Source organism: Hyla sarda, chromosome 7, assembly GCF_029499605.1.
Source record: "Hyla sarda isolate aHylSar1 chromosome 7, aHylSar1.hap1, whole genome shotgun sequence".
Lineage (NCBI taxonomy): Eukaryota > Metazoa > Chordata > Amphibia > Anura > Hylidae > Hyla > Hyla sarda.
The window spans coordinates 221850681-221870668 of NC_079195.1; the positions used below are offsets into that span (position 1 = coordinate 221850681).

The following is a 19988-nucleotide window of genomic DNA, read 5'->3' on the forward strand; positions in this document are numbered from 1 at the left end:
GGTTCACGTCCCCCGCCTCCACACCCGCACATCTTGCTTGTTATGTCTGGTAACTATTTAATAAAGACTCGTTGGATGGTGAGTGCAATCCTGTTCTCTTTTTGTTTTTGGATATTTGCTGTTTTTGGATGTCTGCCCCACCGCTACCTACCATGTACCCGAGGTTTTCTATGCTTACCACTACCAATTATGGTTAGCTCACGTGAGTCCTAGTCCATTGAACTTTATTTATACTTTTATTTTTTTATAAACTAAAGTACACGGTTGAAATGTTAAAACAAGAAGACGTCTATCGAGATGAAGGCGGGCGCGGTCTGATTCAGTTCTCGCTATACATTGTATGGAAAGTTGATCTTCACGGAGTCCAGGCTGATAGAGTTATTGGTCCTTGATGGGAAGAAGATGTGATGGTGGAATGGTTGGCTTTGCTCTTTTCTCAGGTCCTCCAGGATGGACAACATATTAGCCGGCAGATAGTCCACTTTGATTTCGTTGTGGACCAGGTAGACTGGGGGATTTATTGGGTCCAATAATTTACCATCCTGGTGGAGCGGAGAGTCTGATGGTTTAATGTCATGTTGGGCCAAATAGTCAGAGGGTTTAAAGTCATGGACGAGCGAGTCGTTGGATGGTTGGATATCATTGTGGACTATTGAGTTTGAAAACTTAATATATTGGTGCACCAGGAAGCCGGATGATTCTATATCCCGTTGGGTGAAGTCTGATGGTTTAATGTCATGGTGGTCCAGGTAGTCTACAGACTTCATATCATGGTGGACGAGGTAGTTGGATGGTTCTTTCTTGTGGTGGATCAGGTAGTCTAATGGGGGATGATCAGGTTCTTGGGATTTGTTTGCCTCACCATGTGTGAAGCCTTCAATGTCCTCCTTTAGGGTGATGTCCTCCTCCTTTAGGGTGATGTCCTCCTCCTGAGTGATTCCAGGGGTTACAATGTGTAGTTTATAGCTAAATACAGATGTGGGGGACTCCTCATCCTCGCCGAACATCTCTTCTATGTCTAGTGTCTCTGTGTCCTCTTCATAGTCAGAGATACTTGATGTAACATTTGTAAGAATCTTCCTTTTTTCCTTTAAGAGATAAAGAAAAAAAAAAAGGTTTATCGAAACCTGTGTTAGAGGAAGAGGGAAGCTGTTGCCCATAGCAACCAATCAAAATGCTGCTTTCATTTTTCAGTGGTCGCTTTAAAAATGAAAGAAGGGATCTGATTGGTTGCTATGGACAACTGCACCGCTCTTCCTCTACGCAGGTTTTGATAAATCTCCCCCCCCACTGTGTTTATATATAAATGTTATCTCCATTTTGACCCTACTGTGATATAGCACCTTAAAGGGGTACTCCGCTGCTCAGCGTTTGGAACAAACTGTTCCGAACGCTGGAGCTTGTGACGTCATAGCCCCGCCCCCTCAATGCAAGTCTATGGGAGGGGGCGTGACGGCCGTCACGCCCCCCTCCCATAGACTTGCATTGAGGGGGCGGAGTGTGACATCATGAGGGGGTGGGGCTGTGACGTCACGAGCTCCCGGCTTCAGCGTTCGGAACAGTTCGTTCCAAATGCTGAGCAGCGGAGTACTCCTTTAAAGAGGTATCTCGGCATCAGAAAATTGTATTTAAACTAGACCCCAAGACATATAACTATACATATCACACATTGTACTGGCTTCAGCATGTTTTCGCTTAAAGGGGTACAGCTGTCACTTACCCTTCCATAGGCTTTCATTGAGGGGGCGGAGCATGACATCACACGGGGGCGAGGCCGTGACATCACAATGCTCCAGCCCCCGTGATCGACAGTAATCAGACCCGGAGCGAACGTGCGCCGGGGACTGGTTGTAACTGGGTGCTGTGTGCAAGATCACGGGGGTCCCCAGCAGCGGGACCCCCCACGATCAGGCATCTAATCCCCTATGCTTTGGATAGGGGATAAGATGTCTTAGCGCCGGAGTACCCCTTTAAATCAGCCCTGATAGGAAGTTGTGTAGTCTTCGGTCAGTGTGGTGTTGTCTCGGTAGCTCCTCTCTCTCTCTTCCGAGTTGACACATTATCCTTTACTGTCTTAGTAGTCGTGGCTGGATCTAGTCTCTAAGCTGTAATCCTGCCCCCGTGAGTAATGTCATCACCTCTAACCAGCTCCTACAGCCTACATCCCCCATCTTCCTGTCATGTACATATCTTTATTTGGGTATTTAGGGGAAATAAGGTTTGTTTACAGCATGTTACCTTGTGCTAAGCAATACCACAGATAGAGGAGCAGACAGGGAATGCATACAGCAGGTGTTGCAACAAAATGGGATGTTGTGCAAAAGCTATAGGCCGGGAACTGGCAGGAGTGCTGTGGGAGGGAAGTGATGAAGAGCTGAGGGAAAGCAATGCATTCTGGGAATTGTAATACTGAGCAAATGCTCCACCAGAAAGTACAATCCCCCCCCCCCCCCCAAACAAATGGGCTTTTGGCAACTGGGGTGCACAGATGAACAATGATATGCTTCGGCTTTTTTTTTTCCCTGATGTTTAATTAAAGGGGTAATCCGGTGTAAATTGTTATTTTTTTTTTTTTTTTTAAATGAACTGATTTGAAAATTACTTCTATTAAAAAATCTTTACCCTTCCTGTACTTTTTAGCAGCTGTATGCTACAGAGGAAATTCTGTTCTTTTTTAATTTCTTTTTTTTTTTTTTTATCTTGTCCACAGTGCTCTCTGCTGACACCTGATGCCCGTATCAGGAACTGTCCAGAGCAGGAGAAAATCCCCATTGCAAACCTATGCTGCTCTGGACAGTTCCTGACACGGACAGAGGTGTCAGCAGAGAGCACTGTGGACAAGACAAAAAATGGGAGGACTAAGATGGAAGGGTTAAGATTTTTTTTTTTTTTTATAGAAGTAATTTACAAATCTGTTTAACTTTCTGGCACCAGTTGACTTATAGAGACCTAAAAAAAATGTTTTCCACCCGGAGTACCCCTTTAAGGGCAGTTTCGACAAACTTTTTGCTGGTCTCCAGTACCAACCAGGAGCGCTGGGAATGCACAAGGAACAACCTTGTTACAGAGCTGTAGGTGATGAACGCTGCTCACCACCTACCCAACTACTTCTGCCCGGGTAACAGAGCATGCCCACAACACTCTACCATAGAAGTACATTCCTGTAGTTCTCCGTACCTTGTTTAATGTATACGCCTTGGCCCACTCGCAGTTGGCTGGGTCCGGGACAGGCTTGCTCCACCATCGAGGAAGGACTCTTGCTACAATGGCCATCTGTAATCTACAAAGCAAAGACTCGTATATATCTGATAAAGTCTGTACAGTCAGGTTGTGTTCACACAATGAGGCTAGGAGTCCATGGTAACTAGGGATCGACCGATATCGCTTTTTTAGGGCCGATAATCGGTGGAGGTTAGGGCCGTTAGCCGATAACTTATACCGATATTCCGGTATAAGTTATCGGCTATTTATCCCCCCGCGACACCGCTGCAGATCATTGATTTAAAGCGGGCGCTTTAAATCAATGCACTGCAGTGGCTTTTACGGTGCCATAGGCCGCCGCCGCCGCCACCACCCGCTTCTCTCCCCCTACCTGTCAGGGTGGTCCGGGCCATCCATCCTTCCTGTAGTGTCCGGCGGCATTCCGGGTGGAGGATGAACCGGTCCGGGCTGTACTTCTTCTCCGGGGGTCCTCTTCTCCACTACGGGCAGGCTCCGGCCTAGTATCGCAGCATAGACGCCGCTGCGCAGTGACGCCCGTGCGCAGCGACGCACCTGACGTCACGGACGTAGCGGCGTCTATGCAGCGTACTAGGCCGGAGCCTGCCCGGAGTGGAGAAGAGGACCCCGGAGAAGGACAGCCCGGACCGGTTCACCCTCCACCCGGAATGCCGCCGGACACTACACGAAGGATGGATGGCCCGGACCACCCCCATTACGGGTAAGTTGAATTTTTTTTATTGACTCGGAGGGAGGGGCCAGACCGGTATAGCGGTATGGGCAAAAATCCATACTGTGGGAGAAAATAAAAAAACTGTATCCGGTTCATACCGGTATACTGCCCAGCACTACGGTGGGGGGTGCGACGCAGTGCGGTGGGTCGGGGGGGTGGTCACGGTGCGGCGGGGGGGCGGGGCATTATCGGCTTATCAGCAAGGTAATTGCCGATACCGATAATTCCCAAAATCGTGATTATCGGCCATACCGATAATCTGTCGATCCCTAATGGTAACATTTGGTGTAGTAAAATATTAGCTTTAGCGGAACTGTACGGGTGATGGCAATGCCATGATAAAGCAAGCTTTAGACGACCCAGACAGAATAGGGTCCCTACTCCATTGTTTTGCATGGAGCAGAAACTTGCGCATGCGCGCCACCACTTCCTTCTAAGTCTATGCCAGTGTTTCTCAACCCATGTGCCTCCAGCTGTTGCAAAGCCACAATACACAGCATGCCCAGACAGCTGAAGGCGCAGCTGTTGCAAAACTACAACTCCCAGCATGCCCGGACATGCTGGGAGTTGTAGTTTTGCAACAGCTGGAGGCACACTAGTTGGGAAACATTGGTTTAGGGAGCCTGCTTGGGGGGGGGGGGGGGGGGAAAGACATATCAGTCAGACAGAATGGAGCCCCAACTCCTTTATTTTTTAATGTAGAGGCGACTCACGCATGCGGATCACCACTTCATTCATTGTCTATGGAAGTGTGCCTCCAGCTGTTGACTCACGGATTGGGAAACACTGGTCTATGCAGCTCCTGGAGATGGCCTAGCACAGCTCTCGACTATTCCTGGAAGCTCCATAGAGAATGAATGAAGCTGAGGCGGGCATGCGCAGGTTACATTTCATTCAAAACCAAGGAGTTTTGGGGGGCCCCATTCTCAAGATTGTAGTCGGACCCTGCTACCTGACACATATGCCCTATCCTGTCTGTAGAGAATTACTACTTTTAACGCTGAATACTCTGTTCATTTGTTAGTTGTCCCATGACCAAAAAAAATTCCTTATGAGACAATCCCTAAAAATTAGGAAGGAATCCTTAAAGGGGTAAATCAACTGGTGCCAGAAAGTTAAACAGATTAGTAAATTACTTCTATATACAAATCTTAATCCTTCCAGTACTTAGCTGCTGTATGCTCCACAGGAAGTTCTTTTCTTTTTGAATTTCCTTTCTCTCTGACCACAGTGCTCTCTGCTGACACCTCTGTCCATTTTAGGAACTGTCCGGAGCAGGAGAGGTTTTCTATGGGGATTTGCTCCTACTCTGGACAGTTCCTGACATGGACAGAGGTGTCAGCAGAGAGCACTGTGGTCAGACAGAAAGGAAATTCAAAAAGAAAAACTTCCTGTGGAGCATACAGCAGCTGATAAGTACTGGAAGGATTAAGATTTTTTACATAGAAGTCATTTATAAATCCGTTTAACTTTAACTTTCTGGCACCAGTTGATTTTTTTAAAAAATAATGTTTTTCACTGGAGTACCCCTTTAAGGGCACGTTTCCACTTGGCGCATACGCAGCGTACTTTTACGCTGTGGAAAATCTGTAGAAGCGGCGGGAAATATGCTGCGTATCCCTCGCTCACCATTCACACAGGTCTTACCGGCAGTGGCCCTATGTGTGCAGTGAGTTTTGGAGGCGGAGCCACGCATCACAGTCACGCCGACACACGGCCCCGCCTCCAAAACTCACTGCACACATAATTGGATATTTATCAATACCTGTGCAGAGTAAAGGTTGCCCAGTTGCCCATAGCAACCAATCAGATTGCTTCTTTCATTTTTCAAAGGCCTTGTTAAAAATGAAAGAAGCGATCTGATTGGTTGCTATGGGCAACTGCACCACTCTTCCTCTACACTGGTTTTGATGAAGCTCCCCCATAGGGCTGCCGCTGGAAAGCCCTGTGTGAATGTTGAGCGAGGGATACGCAGCGTATTTCCTGCTGCCTCTGCAGATTTTGCACTGCGTATACGCCAAGTGGGAACGTGCCCTAAAGACGGAAAGGGATAGAGAAACATGGCTGCATTTTATTTAAAAATAAAAAATTTAAAAATAAAAGCAATACTTAGCCATGGGCATTGCAGTTTAGCTCCATGGAAGTGCATAGAGCTGAGCTGCAGTACCACATGTAGTCAGTGGAGAGGTGTGGCGCTGTTTGCATTGAAGGCTAAGTAGAAAGAACAAAAGTAGAAAGAACAAAAAAAAATCAGTGTTTCCAAACCTCTGTGTCTCCAGCTGTCGCAAAACTACAACTCCCAGCATGCCCGGACAGCCTTTGGCTGTCCGGGCATGCTGGGAGTTGTAGTTCTGTGACAGCTGTGGCTACCCTGGTTTTAATAACTCTGCTTTAATGAGTCGCCCAGTTTGAAACTACACAAGTTACACTTTGCTAGCGCTTCCTAAACTACCTTAGTCTGTCAGGGCATGCTGGGAGTTGTAGTTTTTGCCACAGCTTGAGTGCCACATTTGGGACGGCTGCTTTAAGTAACTTTCAATGTACAGAACATGGCGGTTGTAGGGCGCCCTATTGAAAGGAACACATAAAATAGTATTCTCACCTCTGTTTCGCAAACGTAATAGTGATCAGGAGGCCGAGGAAGAGGAGGACGACGAGGAGCACGACGGTCATGGGGCTGTCCTCTGAAACTAGAAAACGACAAGAACAGATGACGTCACTGCGAGCTAAAGCCTGGATCCTGTAAGTGAAAATATCTTTGAGGTATAAGACGTCCGCAAATTGTAAGACAACGAAGTAACGTGTAAGAGCTAAAAGGTCTCTGATCGGCATCAACCCTGACAACATTTCCTCACGAGGCCTCAAAGCAGGGACTCCTCCGCTGTGAAGAACGTCCTTGGTGTTTTCTCCAAAAAACTTTAGTGTCTCAGACCTTTATTTAATTAGCAGTTTGGGGTTTTAAGTTGTACTCCCGTGGAATTATTATTTTTTTTTTTTTATCAACTGGTGCCAGAAAGTTAAACAGATCTGTAAATTACTTCTAATAAAAAAAATCTTAATCCTTCCAGTACTTTTTAGCAGCTGTATGCTACAGAGGAAATTCTTTGCTTTTTGAATTTCTGTTTTTTTTTGTCTTGTCCACAGTGCTCTCTACTGACACCTCCTCCTCTGTTTTTTTTTTTTTTTTTTACTCCCATAGACTTCTACGATTTCTTTTACATAGACTCCCACGATTTCAGGGAAAAAAATGCCAGTGGCTCAACATGCTGCGATTTTGCAAAACCGCCAAGGAGCTGAAAAATGCCAAAGAGAAAAACGCCAAGTGGGACGAATTCTGCAATTTCTCATTGATTTACAGCTAACATCTGGCCGCAGAGTTTTTTGTCCGAAAAAACGCCATGCGGCAGAATTGGCGTTTTTCTTGGCATTTAAAAAAAACAAAACAAGTAGAAACTTAGCCTCATAGAAGTCGTTTACAAATCTGTTTAACTTTCTGGCACCAATTGATTTAAAAAAAATTTTTTTCCACCGGAGTACCCCTTTAATGCACGCTTCCTCTGTCATATAGTGTATAGGGTTAATGAACGCTTCCTCTCATCTAGTGTATAGGGTTAATGCACGCTTCCTTTTTCATCTAGTGTATAGGGTTAATGCACGCTTCCTTTGTCATCTAGTGTATAGGGTTAATGCACGCTTCCTTTGTCATCTAGTGTATAGGGTTAATGCACGCTTCCTTTGTCATCTAGTGTATAGGGTTAATGCACGCTTCCTCTGTCATCTAGTGTAAAGGGTTAATGCACGCTTCCTCTGTCATCTAGTGTATAGGGTTAATGCACGCTTCCTCTGTCATCTAGTGTATAGGGTTAATGCACGCTTCCTCTGTCATCTAGTGTATAGGGTTAATGCACGCTTCCTCTGTCATCTAGTGTATAGGGTTAATGCACGCTTCCTTTGTCATCTAGTGTTTAGGGTTAATGCACGCTTCCTTTGTCATCTAGTGTTTAGGGTTAATGCACGCTTCCTCTGTCATCTAAGGTAGTGGATGAGGCTAATGCATGCTTCCTGTCATGTAAGGTAGAGCACAGGGTTAATGAATGCTTTCCCTGGTCACCTAGGGTAGTGGATGGGGTTAATTGCACCCTCCCCTGGTTATCTTGAGCAGTGCAGGGGGTTAGTGCATGCTTCCCTTGGTCTTCTAGGGTAGTGGATGGGGTTAATGTAAACTCTTCTGTCATCCAGGGTAGTGGATGGGGTTAATGTAAACTCTTCTGTCATCCAGGGTAGTGGATGGGGTTAATGTAAACTCTTCTGTCATCCAGGGTAATATATATCAACTGGCTCCAGAAAGTTAAACAGATTTGTAAATACTTCTATAAAAAAATCTTAATCCTTTCAGTACTTATGAGCTGCTGAAGTTGAGTTGTTCTTTTCTGTCTATGTGCTCTCTGATGACACCTGTCTCGGGAACTTTCCAGAGTAGAAGCAAATCCCCATAGAAAACCTCTTCTACTCTGTACAGTTCCCGAGACGAGCAGAGATGTCAGCAGAGAGCACTGTTGTCAGACAGCAAAGAACAACTCAACTTCAGCAGCTGATAATAATTGGAAGAATTAAGATTTTTTTAATATAAGTAATTTACAAATCTGTTTAACTTTCTGGAGCCAGTTGATATATATATTTAAAAAAATATATATGTTTTTCCCTGGAATACCCCTACGCTTCCTCTGTCATCTAGGGTAGTGGATGGGGTTAAAGGGGTACTCCGCCACTAGACATCTTATCCCCTATCCAAAGGATAGGGGATAAGATGTCTGATCGCGAGGGTCCCGCCTCTGGTGACCCCCGTGATCTTGGCTGCGGCACCCCGCTATCATCACTGCACAGAGCAAACTCGCTCTGTGCCTAATGATGGCCATCACACCCCCTTCCATAGACTTGCATTAAGGGGGCGGGACCCCCGCGATCAGACCCCCGCGATCTATAATGTTCCCCATGCTGCTGCTTCTAGTGAGTGTTAGATCTCCCCTCTATTTTGGATTCACAGTTTACACTGCTTAGTACTAATATATAATGTTGCCCATGCTGACGCTTCTAGCGACTATTAGATCTCACCTTAAAGGGGTACTCCACCCCTAGACATCTTATCCCCCATCCAAAGGATAGGGTATAAGATGCCTGATCGCGGGGGTCCCGCTGCTGGGGCCCACCGCGATTTCTCCTGCAGCACCCGCTTGTGATCAGCTGCTCGGAGCGAAGATCGCTCCGTGCTGATGACCCACGATACAGGGGCCGGAGTATCGTGATGTCACTCCCCACCCCTTAATGCAAGTCGTCTATGGGAGGGGCCGTTGCAGCCGCCACGCCCCCTCCCATAGGCTTGCATTGGGGCGGGGCATGACGTCACAATACTCCGGCCCCTGTATCATGAGTAATCAGCACAGAGCGATCTTCGCTCCGAGCAGCTGATGACAAGCGGGTGCTATTGGGGAGATCCTTTGGATAGGGGATAAGATGTCTAGGGGCGGCGTACCCCTTTAAGGCTGTATTCACAGCATGCACTGCTCTATAATGTTCTCCATGCTGCTGCTTCTAGTGAGTGTTAGATCTCACCTCTATTCTGGATTCACAGCTTACACTGCTCAGTACTACTATATAATGTTGTCCATGCTGATGCTTCCAGTGACTATAAGATCTCACCTCTAAGCTGGATTCACAGCTTATTCTGCTCTATAATGTTCTCCATGCTGCTGCTTCTATTGTGTGTTAGATCTCACTTCTATTTTGGATTCAGAGCTGGGAGTTGTAATTTTGCAACAGCTGGAGGCACCCTGATTGGGAAGCATTGCTCCAGGGACAGCTCTACAGCTTCTCCTGAATGTAGACAACAAGTCAATAGAAGTAATGCAGGAAAGTGTACTGAAATCTTGATGTAAATGCTCTATGGGTACTCACCCTCGGGCTGCACATACGCCGATAGGAGGGGACTTGCGGGACTCTCTCCGGCTTCATTGGAGCAAGTCATCTCCAGAGAGTACTGGACGTTCTTCTTAATATTCCCAATCTCGTACTGGTAGAAAGTCGATCCATTGGAAGGTACTGAAAAAAAAAAAACGAGCAGCGTCCAAGGCGTTAATCATATCCCCTATACATGGCATAGATTAGTGTTTCCCAACCAATGTGCCTCCAGCTGTTGCAAAACTACAACCCCTAGCATGCCCGGACAGCCTTTGGCTGTCCGGGCATGCTAGGGGTTGTAGTTTTGCAACAGCTGGAGGCACACTGGTTGGGCTGGAATAGGGGATAATGGAATTTTCCGGGTTACTCACTGTTAATGGGGGTCTTCTGTGAGGGGGGCCTTAGATATATACTGTAGTGGGTGATACATCCCATCCGCATCTCAGCCGGGATTTCCTGCCATGTGACCAGTATCGCGTTCTTGTGAACCTCATATTTAAATCGAGGACCGGTCAGCGGCGCTGCGGGCACAAGAGGAGAACGTGACGGCTCTATAAGGATATTATGGGGAAGATTTATTAAAACTTGTGCAGAGGAAAAGTTGCCCAGTTGCCCATAGCAACCAATCGGATCTCTTCTTTCATTTTGCAGAGGCCTTGTTAGAAATGAAAGAAGCGATCTGATTGGTTGCTATGGGCAACTGGGCAACGTTCCCTCTGGACAGGTTTTGATAATTGATAAATTTATAAAAATTTTATAAATACCGAGTCTGTCTATCACAGTGATATTACAGGAGGTGTTATTCATATATCACAGTGATATAACAGGAGGTGTTATTCATATATCACAGTGATATAACAGGAGGTGTTATTCATTTATCACAGTGATATAACAGGAGGTGTTATTCATATATCACAGTGATATAACAGGAGGTGTTATTCATTTATCACAGTGATATAACAGGAGGTGTTATTCATATATCACAGTGATATTACAGGAGGTGTTATTCATATATCACAGTGATATAACAGGAGGTGTTATTCATATATCACAGTGATATAACAGGAGGTGTTATTCATTTATCACAGTGATATAACAGGAGGTGTTATTCATATATCACAGTGATATAACAGGAGGTGTTATTCATTTATCACAGTGATATTACAGGAGGTGTTATTCATATATCACAGTGATATTACAGGAGGTGTTATTCATATATCACAGTGATATTACAGGAGGTGTTATTCATATATCACAGTGATATTACAGGAGGTGTTATTCATATATCACAGTGATATTACAGGAGGTGTTATTCATTTATCACAGTGATATTACAGGAGGTGTTATTCATTTATCACAGTGATATTACAGGAGGTGTTATTCATTTATCACAGTGATATTACAGGAGGTGTTATTCATATATCACAGTGATATTACAGAAGGTGTTATTCATATATCACAGTGATATAACAAGAGGTGTTATTCATTTATCACAGTGATATAACAGGAGGCGTTATTCATATATCACAGTGATATAACAGGAGGTGTTATTCATATAACACAGTGACATTACGGGAGGTGTTATTCATTTATCACAGTGATATAACAGGAGTTGTTATTCATATATCACAGTGATATTACAGGAGGTGTTATTCATATATCACAGTGATATAACAGGAGGGTGTTATTCATATATCACAGTGATATTACAGGAGGTGTTATTCATATATCACAGTGATATTAGAGGAGGTGTTATTCATATATCACAGTGATATTACAGGAGGTGTTATTCATATATCACAGTGATATAACAGGAGGTGTTATTCATTTATCACAGTGATATAACAGGAGGAGTTATTCATATATCACAGTGATATTACAGGAGGTGTTATTCATATATCACAGTGATATTACAGAAGGTGTTATTCATTTATCACAGTGATATAACAGGAGGTGTTATTCATATATCACAGTGATATAACAGGAGGTGTTATTCATATAACACAGTGACATTACGGGAGGTGTTATTCATTTATCACAGTGATATAACAGGAGGTGTTATTCATATATCACAGTGATATTACAGGAGGTGTTATTCATATATCACAGTGATATAACAGGAGGTGTTATTCATTTATCACAGTGATATAACAGGAGGTGTTATTCATATATCACAGTGATATTACAGGAGGTGTTATTCATATATCACAGTGATATTACAGGAGGTGTTATTCATATATCACAGTGATATTGCAGGAGGTGTTATTCATATATCACAGTGATATAACGGGAGATGTTATTCATTTATCACAGTGATATAACGGGAGGTGTTATTCATTTATCACAGTGAAATAACAGGAGGTGTTATTCATTTATCACAGTGATATAACAGGAGGTGTTATTCATATATCACAGTGATATTACAGGAGGTGTTATTCATATATCACAGTGATATTAGAGGAGGTGTTATTCATATATCACAGTGATATTACAGGAGGTGTTATTCATTTATCACAGTGATATTACAGGAGGTGTTATTCATTTATCACAGTGATATAACAGGAGGTGTTATTCATTTATCACAGTGATATAACAGGAGGTGTTATTCATATATCACAGTGATATAACAGGAGGTGTTATTCATTTATCACAGTGATATTACGGGAGGTGTTATTCATTTATCACAGTGATATAACAGGAGGTGTTATTCATTTATCACAGTGATATAACAGGAGGTGTTATTCATTTATCACAGTGATATAACAGGAGGTGTTATTCATATATCACAGTGATATTACAGGAGGTGTTATTCATTTATCACAGTGATATAACAGGAGGTGTTATTCATTTATCACAGTGATATAACAGGAGGTGTTACACGTGTGGTCAGAGATGTGATCGCACGTATTTGTACCTGTTTGCTGTGTTGAGCCCTGTGTGATTCCAGGAAGCCCCGCTCTACCGCCCCACAGCGAGTGCACATAGAACCGATAGCAAATGTGAGGCTTCAGGTGACCTGCAGAAGAAGAACTCGTAATAAAACATTCAAATGATACAATACAGAAATGTATGTCCAGTCTATTGTAAAAATAAAAAGCAATGTTAGTGTAAAATATTAGGTAGTAAATTCTCTGTATTAAAAACAAAACTATATATATATGTGTGTAAAACATAAAAGCATTAAATACATCGAAGCCTAAAAAGTAAATTCTCTGTATGAAAAAAATTAAATAAATCTCTCACATCTATCTATCTATCTATCTCATATCTATCTCTCCTATCTATCTATCTCTCTCATATCTATCTATCTATCTCTCTCATATCTATCTATCTCTCTCTCTCATATCTATCTATCTCTCTCTCTCATATCTATCTATCTCTCTCTCTCATATCTATCCATCTCTCTCTCTCATATCTATCCATCTATCTCTCTCATCATATCTATCCATCTATCTCTCTCATCATATCTATCTATCTCATATCTATCTATCTATCTCTCATATCTATCTATCTCTCATATCTATCTCTCATATCTATCTATCTATCTATCTATCATATCTATCTATCTACAAACAGGAGAATACAGCAGCACACAGCTAGCACAAAGATACAGATAAAACATGAAATGCTATATTGCTACAATGCAAAAAATGAAAAAATTGAGGTGCTTTGCTCACCATTTGGCCAAATAGTTTGGACCATCCCACTGCGATAAGGTGACCTCATTGGGACGGACCCTACACTATGAATGTGCCTCTGTGCAATCAGTTACTAGGCTTGTAAAGTCTGAGACATCCAGCACCTTATAAGATGGGTGGGGTACAGGAATCAACATGGAGGTATCCATTCCCCCATATGTATAACACAAAAAAGGATAAGTTGGCCAGCACATACTGATACCAAACTACTGCATGGACCCGGCCTACAGGTGCACGCTGCTGGGCTAAATATACATAAACAGGAGAATACAGCAGCACACTGCTAGCACAAAGATACAGATAAAACATGAAATGCTATATCGCTACAATGCAAAAATTAAAAAAATTGAGGTACTTTGCTCACCATTTGGACAAATAGTTTGGACCATCCCACCGCGATAAGGTGACCTCATTGGGACGGACCCTACACTATGAATGTGCCTCTGTGCAATCAGTTACCAGGCTTGTAAGGTCTGGAACATCCAGCACCTTATAAGATGGGTGAGGTGCAGGAACCAAAAGTGTAGGGTCCGTCCCAATGAGGTCACCTTATCGCGGTGGGATGGTCCAAACTATTTGGCCAAATGGTGAGCAAAGTACCTCAATTTTTTTAATTTTTTGCATTGTAGCAATACAGCATTTCATGTTTTATCTGTATATTTGTGCTAGCAGTGTGCTGCTGTATTCTCCTGTTTACGTATATTTAGCCCAGCAGCCTGCACCTGTAGGCCGGGTCCATGCAGTAGTTTGGTATCAGTATGTGCTGGCCAACTTATCCTTTTTTTTTTGTTTTATCTATCTATCTCATATCTATCTAAAATGATTAAATACTTAAAAGCCTAAATAAAGAAAATTCTCTGTATGAAAACAAAAACTATATATATATATTTATTTTTTTTTTTTTATCTTTTTAAAGAAAAATCTTTTTATGGAAAAATATAAATAAATAAATACACATAATAGAATAAAATCCATAAAAGCCTAAATAAAAAGTATTTTTTATTCATTTTTTATTAAAATTACTTTTTTTTTGTTTGTTTGTTTGTTCATGATGTTACCTGCTATAGTTACCGATCTTTTCTGATTGGGGACCAGGATCCAGTTTGTATGACTTTGATCTGTCCCAGTAGGATCCTCCCAAGCGACTATCTGGTCTCCGGCAGACGCCATCTCAGGGGGCATTTCCCAGTGGAGGGAGATGCTTTCTGGGCCGCTGGTAATGGCGGTGACATTGGTGGGAGCTGGAAATCCTTGGGGATTCATATAAAAGAACACAAGATATAAAATAAAATCTACACATTTTTAACAAAAGAGCACAAAGGGGGCGCCCTGTCTGTATGTCCTTTTAGGGTAGTGTTTCCCACCAAGTGTGCCTCCAGCTGTTGCAATACTACAACTCCCAGGCTGTCCGGGCATGCTGGGAGTTGTAGTTTTGCAACATCTGGAGGCACCCTGGCTGGGAAACACTGGCCTATGTCCAGGTAATGGCAGCAGGGTACGGCTGACTTACCTGTCGGGCTGTGAGTGGTGACCCTGATGGCGGTAGGAGCGGAGCCCCCCATGGAGTTGTGCGCGGACACCGTTATGACACACCCTTCTGTGGTAAGGTTCCGGCGCAGCCATGTGTCTGTGGTGTTTTGGACATTATCCTGGAATATCACCCGGTAAAACCGTATGTGACCCCTAAACTCTGATAGATTCACAAACTGAAAGAAAAAGGAAGTAAAAATAGATAATGGAGTCAACATATTCATATATCTCTATGGGAGAGACGTTCTGCTATAAAGGAAGTTTTGTAGTCCTCTCATTGTCAGTGTGGTGTTGTCCCAGCTGCTCCACAGCTCCTCCCTCTCTCCTGAAAGGAAGTTGTGTAGCCCTCTCATTGTCAGTGTGGTGTTCTCTGACTCCTCCCTCTCTCCTGACAGGAAGTTGTGTAGTCCTCTCATTGTCAGTGTGGTGTCGTCCCAGCAGCTCCACGGCTCCTCCCTCTCTCCTGACAGGAAGTTGTGTAGCCCTCTCATTGTCAGTGTGGTGTTCTCTGACTCCTCCCTCTCTCCTGACAGGAAGTTGTGTAGTTCTCTCGTCAGTGTGGTGTCGTCCCAGCAGCTCCACGGCTCCTCCCTCTCTCCTGACAGGAAGTTATGTAGCCCTCTCATTGTCAGTGTGGTGTTCTCTGACTCCTCCCTCTCTCCTGACAGGAAGTTGTGTAGCCCTCTCATTGTCAGTGTGGTGTTCTCTGACTCCTCCCTCTCTCCTGACAGGAAGTTGTGTAGCCCTCTCATTGTCAGTGTGGTGTTCTCTGACTCCTCCCTCTCTCCTGACAGGAAGTTGTGTAGCCCTCTCATTGTCAGTGTGGTGTTCTCTGACTCCTCCCTCTCTCCTGACTGGAAGTTGTGGTATCCTCTCATTGTCAGTGTGGCGTTGTCTCAGAAGCTTCCTGGCTCCTCCCACGCTCCTGACAAGAAGTTGTGCAGTCCTATTATTGTCAGTGTGGTGTTGTCTCAGCAGCTTCCCGGATCCTCCCTTTCTTCTGACAGGAAGTTGTGTAGCTTTCTAATTGTCAATGTGATGTTGTTTCAGCAGCTCTGCCAAAAGGATGTTGTGTAGCCCTCTCATCGTCAGTGTGGTGTTGTCTCAGCAGCACACTGGCGCTTCCCTCTCTAGAGTATCATCCTTTGCGGTCTCACAAGGTTGAATCTTGTCGCTGAGCTCTAGCCCCACCCCCTGAGTGATGTCATCACCTCTGACCAGCCCCTAGAGCTACATCACCATGTCCCTATTATATACATAAATCTTTATTGGGACATTTAGGGAGAACGCGGTGAGGTCACAGCCCATAGACCATGCCGCACCCTGAAGAAGTATAACACAGCGTATATAAGATGGCACTATACAATATCCAATCACCTGGGCTCCAGATTATTTATTTTTACCTTCCAAAAAATGGTGACTTCACTATTCATCTTGTGTAATTTGTACCAAGCTTCAATTTTTCCGTGTGGAGCTGATGTAAGAGAAGATAGAAAACAGATACGGAAACATATTATCTTTTATATTATTCTATAATTGTTAGATTGATTAGATGGAAAGATAGATTTAATAGATAGATATGAGATAGATGGATAGATATGAGATAGATGGATATGAGATAGACAGATATGAGATAGATAAATATGAGATAGATAGATATGAGATAGATAGATATGAGATAGATATGAGATAAATAGATATGAGATAGATAGATATGAGATAGATAGATATGAGATAGATATGAGATAGATATGAGATAAATAGATATGAGATAGATATGAGATAGAATGATATGAGATAGATAGATGGATAGATATGAGATAGATAGATAGATATGAGATAGATAGATAGATATGAGATAGATAGATAGATAGATAGATATGAGATAGATGGATGGATAGATATGAGATAGATAGATATGACATAGATAGATAGAGATAGATATGATATAGATAGATAGATAGATATGAGATAGATAGATGGATAGATATGAGATAGATAGATAGATATGAGATAGATGGATGGATAGATATGAGATAGATAGATATGACATAGATAGATAGAGATAGATATGAGATAGATATGAGATAGATAGATATGAGATAGATAGATAGATAGATTGATTTGAGATTGATAGGAGATAGATAGATATGGGATAGATAGATAGATGGATAGAAAGAGTGATAGATGATTCTTTCAACTGGAACCACAGATTTGCTTTGGTTTGAACAGGTTACTTTACTTTACTGACCTAGAATGTAAACTCTGACTAGGTACAAGCTCTTCTGCCTCGGTCAGACTAAGATGGTTTTGGGCCCAGCCCTGTGGGGAGAAGGGGTTGGTCTAGGGAACAGGTGTCATGTGACCAATGATCCACTCATCTTGTACACAATATGCAAATGTTAACCCTTACACATTTTTTGATGCCTCAGTGTAATATATTATGTATAATAACTTATAATATCCCAAACACCGATGTAGGTGCCTAAAACAGGAGCTGCTCAGGTTTACAAAAATGTCACCTTTCTGTAGCCGGGACGCCTCACACTTCCTGCAGTTCTTTTTCTTTTTTTTTTTTAAATGATGATAAACGGACATTTGTAATTATTGAAAGTGAAACAAAAAAAAAAAAAATAAATGTTGAGTTCAGTTTAAGGATGAGGTGAACCGAAAAGATGTGTTCATTGTGTGCGCTCAGCGACCTATACAGCAGACCTGCGTGTTTACACCTTGTGAACTGTGTGGGATGTGAGACGTTCGCCACAGCGACAAGCGGTAAAAAGAAGCTCATACGGTTCACAGGCGGTATTTTGGCCACCCTGACGGTGTTTTTGTATTAAAAATACCAACAATGCAATGGCCGGTATTTATTCAGCCAATCCACCAACTCCCGGAATGTTGCACCATATACTATACCAGTGTTTCCCAACCAGAGCGCCACCAGCTGTTGCAAAACTACAACTCCCAGCATGCCCGGACAGCCAACGGCTGTCCGGGCTCGCTGGGAGTTGTAGTTTTGCAACAGCTGGAAGCACCCCCAGTTGGGAAACACTGACCTATAATATATACTACTATATGGTCCAACATGCTGGGAGTTGTAGTTTTGCAACAGCTGGAGGCACCCCTGGTTGGGAAACACTGATCTATACTATATACTACTATATGGTCCAACATGCTGGGAGTTGTAGTTTTGCAACAGCTGGAGGCACCCCTGGTTGGGAAACACTGACCTATACTATATACTTCTATATAGTCCAACATGCTGGGAGTTGTAGTTTTGCAACAGCTGGAGGCCCCCTGGTTGGGAAACACTGACCTATACTATATACTACTATATAGTCCAACATGCTGAGAGTTGTAGTTTTGCAACAGCTGGAGGCACCCTGGTTGGGAAACACTGACCTATACTATATACTACTATATATTACAACATGCTGGGAGTTGTAGTTTTGGTTTTTGGCAGCTGCTGACCACAGACTATCAGGGCATGCTGGGAGTTGTAGTTAGTAACAAAATGCAACTCCTGAATTTGCTAAAAAAAGAAATAAAAAGTGATTCAAAAGTCACATTAAAAAAATGGTACCATTAAAAACTACAGAATGGGTTGCAAAAAAATTCGCCCTCATACAGCTCCGTATAAGGAGAGATAAAAAAAATAGGGGTCAGAATAGGACAAAATTTCCCCCGCATATGTGTATCCTGTGATGTCACGCATATATAATTAATTATGCAAATTAGCATGGCCGGTATTTTCTGGCAAGAAAGGTAGCGACCCTATCCTAGACAGGAAGAGGTGCAAGGGGGCAACTTGTCAAAGTAGAGTCACCCCAACCTGTGGTGCTCCAGCTGTTGTGAATCCACGACTCTCAGCATGCAATGAGTTCCACTGCAGCCACCAATTTATAGACCACGGATTCAGAATCATTTACCGTCTTCCGGGGTCTCGTGTGTCACCACGTCGCTCCAGTTGCTCCATTTTCCTCTGTCAATCACGTATTTACAGGCGGCCTTGAACTCGTATTGTGACAATGAGCGTAAAGCGTGAAGGATCAGGGATCTATTCCTCAGGATCTCCACCTGCAGTCATATGTGGATCAATAAAATATCTGTATGTATGGAGATATTACCATTAAAGGGGTATTCTAGTAAAAAAAAAAAAAATTCCCATATCAACTGGCTCCAGAAAGTTAAATAGATTTGTAAATTACTTCTATAAAAAAAAAAATTAAAAAAAAATTCTTAATCCTTCCAGTACTTATCAGCTGCTAAAGTTGAGATGTTCTTTTCTGTCTGACTACAGTGCTCTCTGCTGAAACCTCTGTCTGTCTCCCCATAGCAAACCTCTCCTGCTCTGGAAAGTTCCTGAGAGAGACAGAGGTGTCAGCAGAGAGCACTGTGGTCAAACAGGAAAGAACAACTCAACTTCAGCAGCTGATAAGTACTGGAAGGATTAATATATATAAATTTTTTTTAATAAAAGTCATTTACAAATCTGCTTAACTTTCTGGAGCCAGTTAATATGAAAAACATTTGTTTTTTTACTGGAATACCCCTTTAAACTTGCATCACGTGTTACTTTTATGTCCAAGAAAATTATAGTACAGTCTAAGGAGGTCTCCGCAGCGAGAGAGTAACATGATCAGGAGATGTACTGGATGTCCCATGCTGATCATGTTACTCTTGGGCTGTGGAGATTGCCCGGGAGTTTTAAACATCCTGCTGCCAGACCCATATCATGGTAAAGTATGATTTAACTGTCCAGTAGACAGGAACAATGAATAGTTAGTGCAGAGGCAGGGAGAGGTGGCATCAGTGGGGGGGGTGGGGAGAGGGCATGACAGCGCTGGAGTGCA

At 43.1% G+C, this 19988-nt stretch overlaps 1 protein-coding gene across 1 annotated transcript in view; it reads right to left on the reverse strand.

The window, feature by feature from the left end:
• Window positions 1-227: 227 nt before the first annotated feature.
• Window positions 228-19988, reverse strand: part of IL12RB2 (interleukin 12 receptor subunit beta 2) — a 43642-nt gene continuing 23881 nt past the window's right edge. The window contains exons 7-16 of the mRNA XM_056532792.1: window positions 19065-19212; window positions 16539-16609; window positions 15116-15311; window positions 14664-14855; window positions 12822-12923; window positions 10279-10428; window positions 9905-10048; window positions 6555-6642; window positions 3178-3280; window positions 228-1088 (exon numbers count right to left, since the gene is read on the reverse strand). Coding sequence (XP_056388767.1) covers window positions 330-1088; window positions 3178-3280; window positions 6555-6642; window positions 9905-10048; window positions 10279-10428; window positions 12822-12923; window positions 14664-14855; window positions 15116-15311; window positions 16539-16609; window positions 19065-19212 — 1953 coding nt within the window. The 3' untranslated portion in view covers window positions 228-329. The remainder of the gene's footprint in view (window positions 1089-3177; window positions 3281-6554; window positions 6643-9904; window positions 10049-10278; window positions 10429-12821; window positions 12924-14663; window positions 14856-15115; window positions 15312-16538; window positions 16610-19064; window positions 19213-19988) is intronic.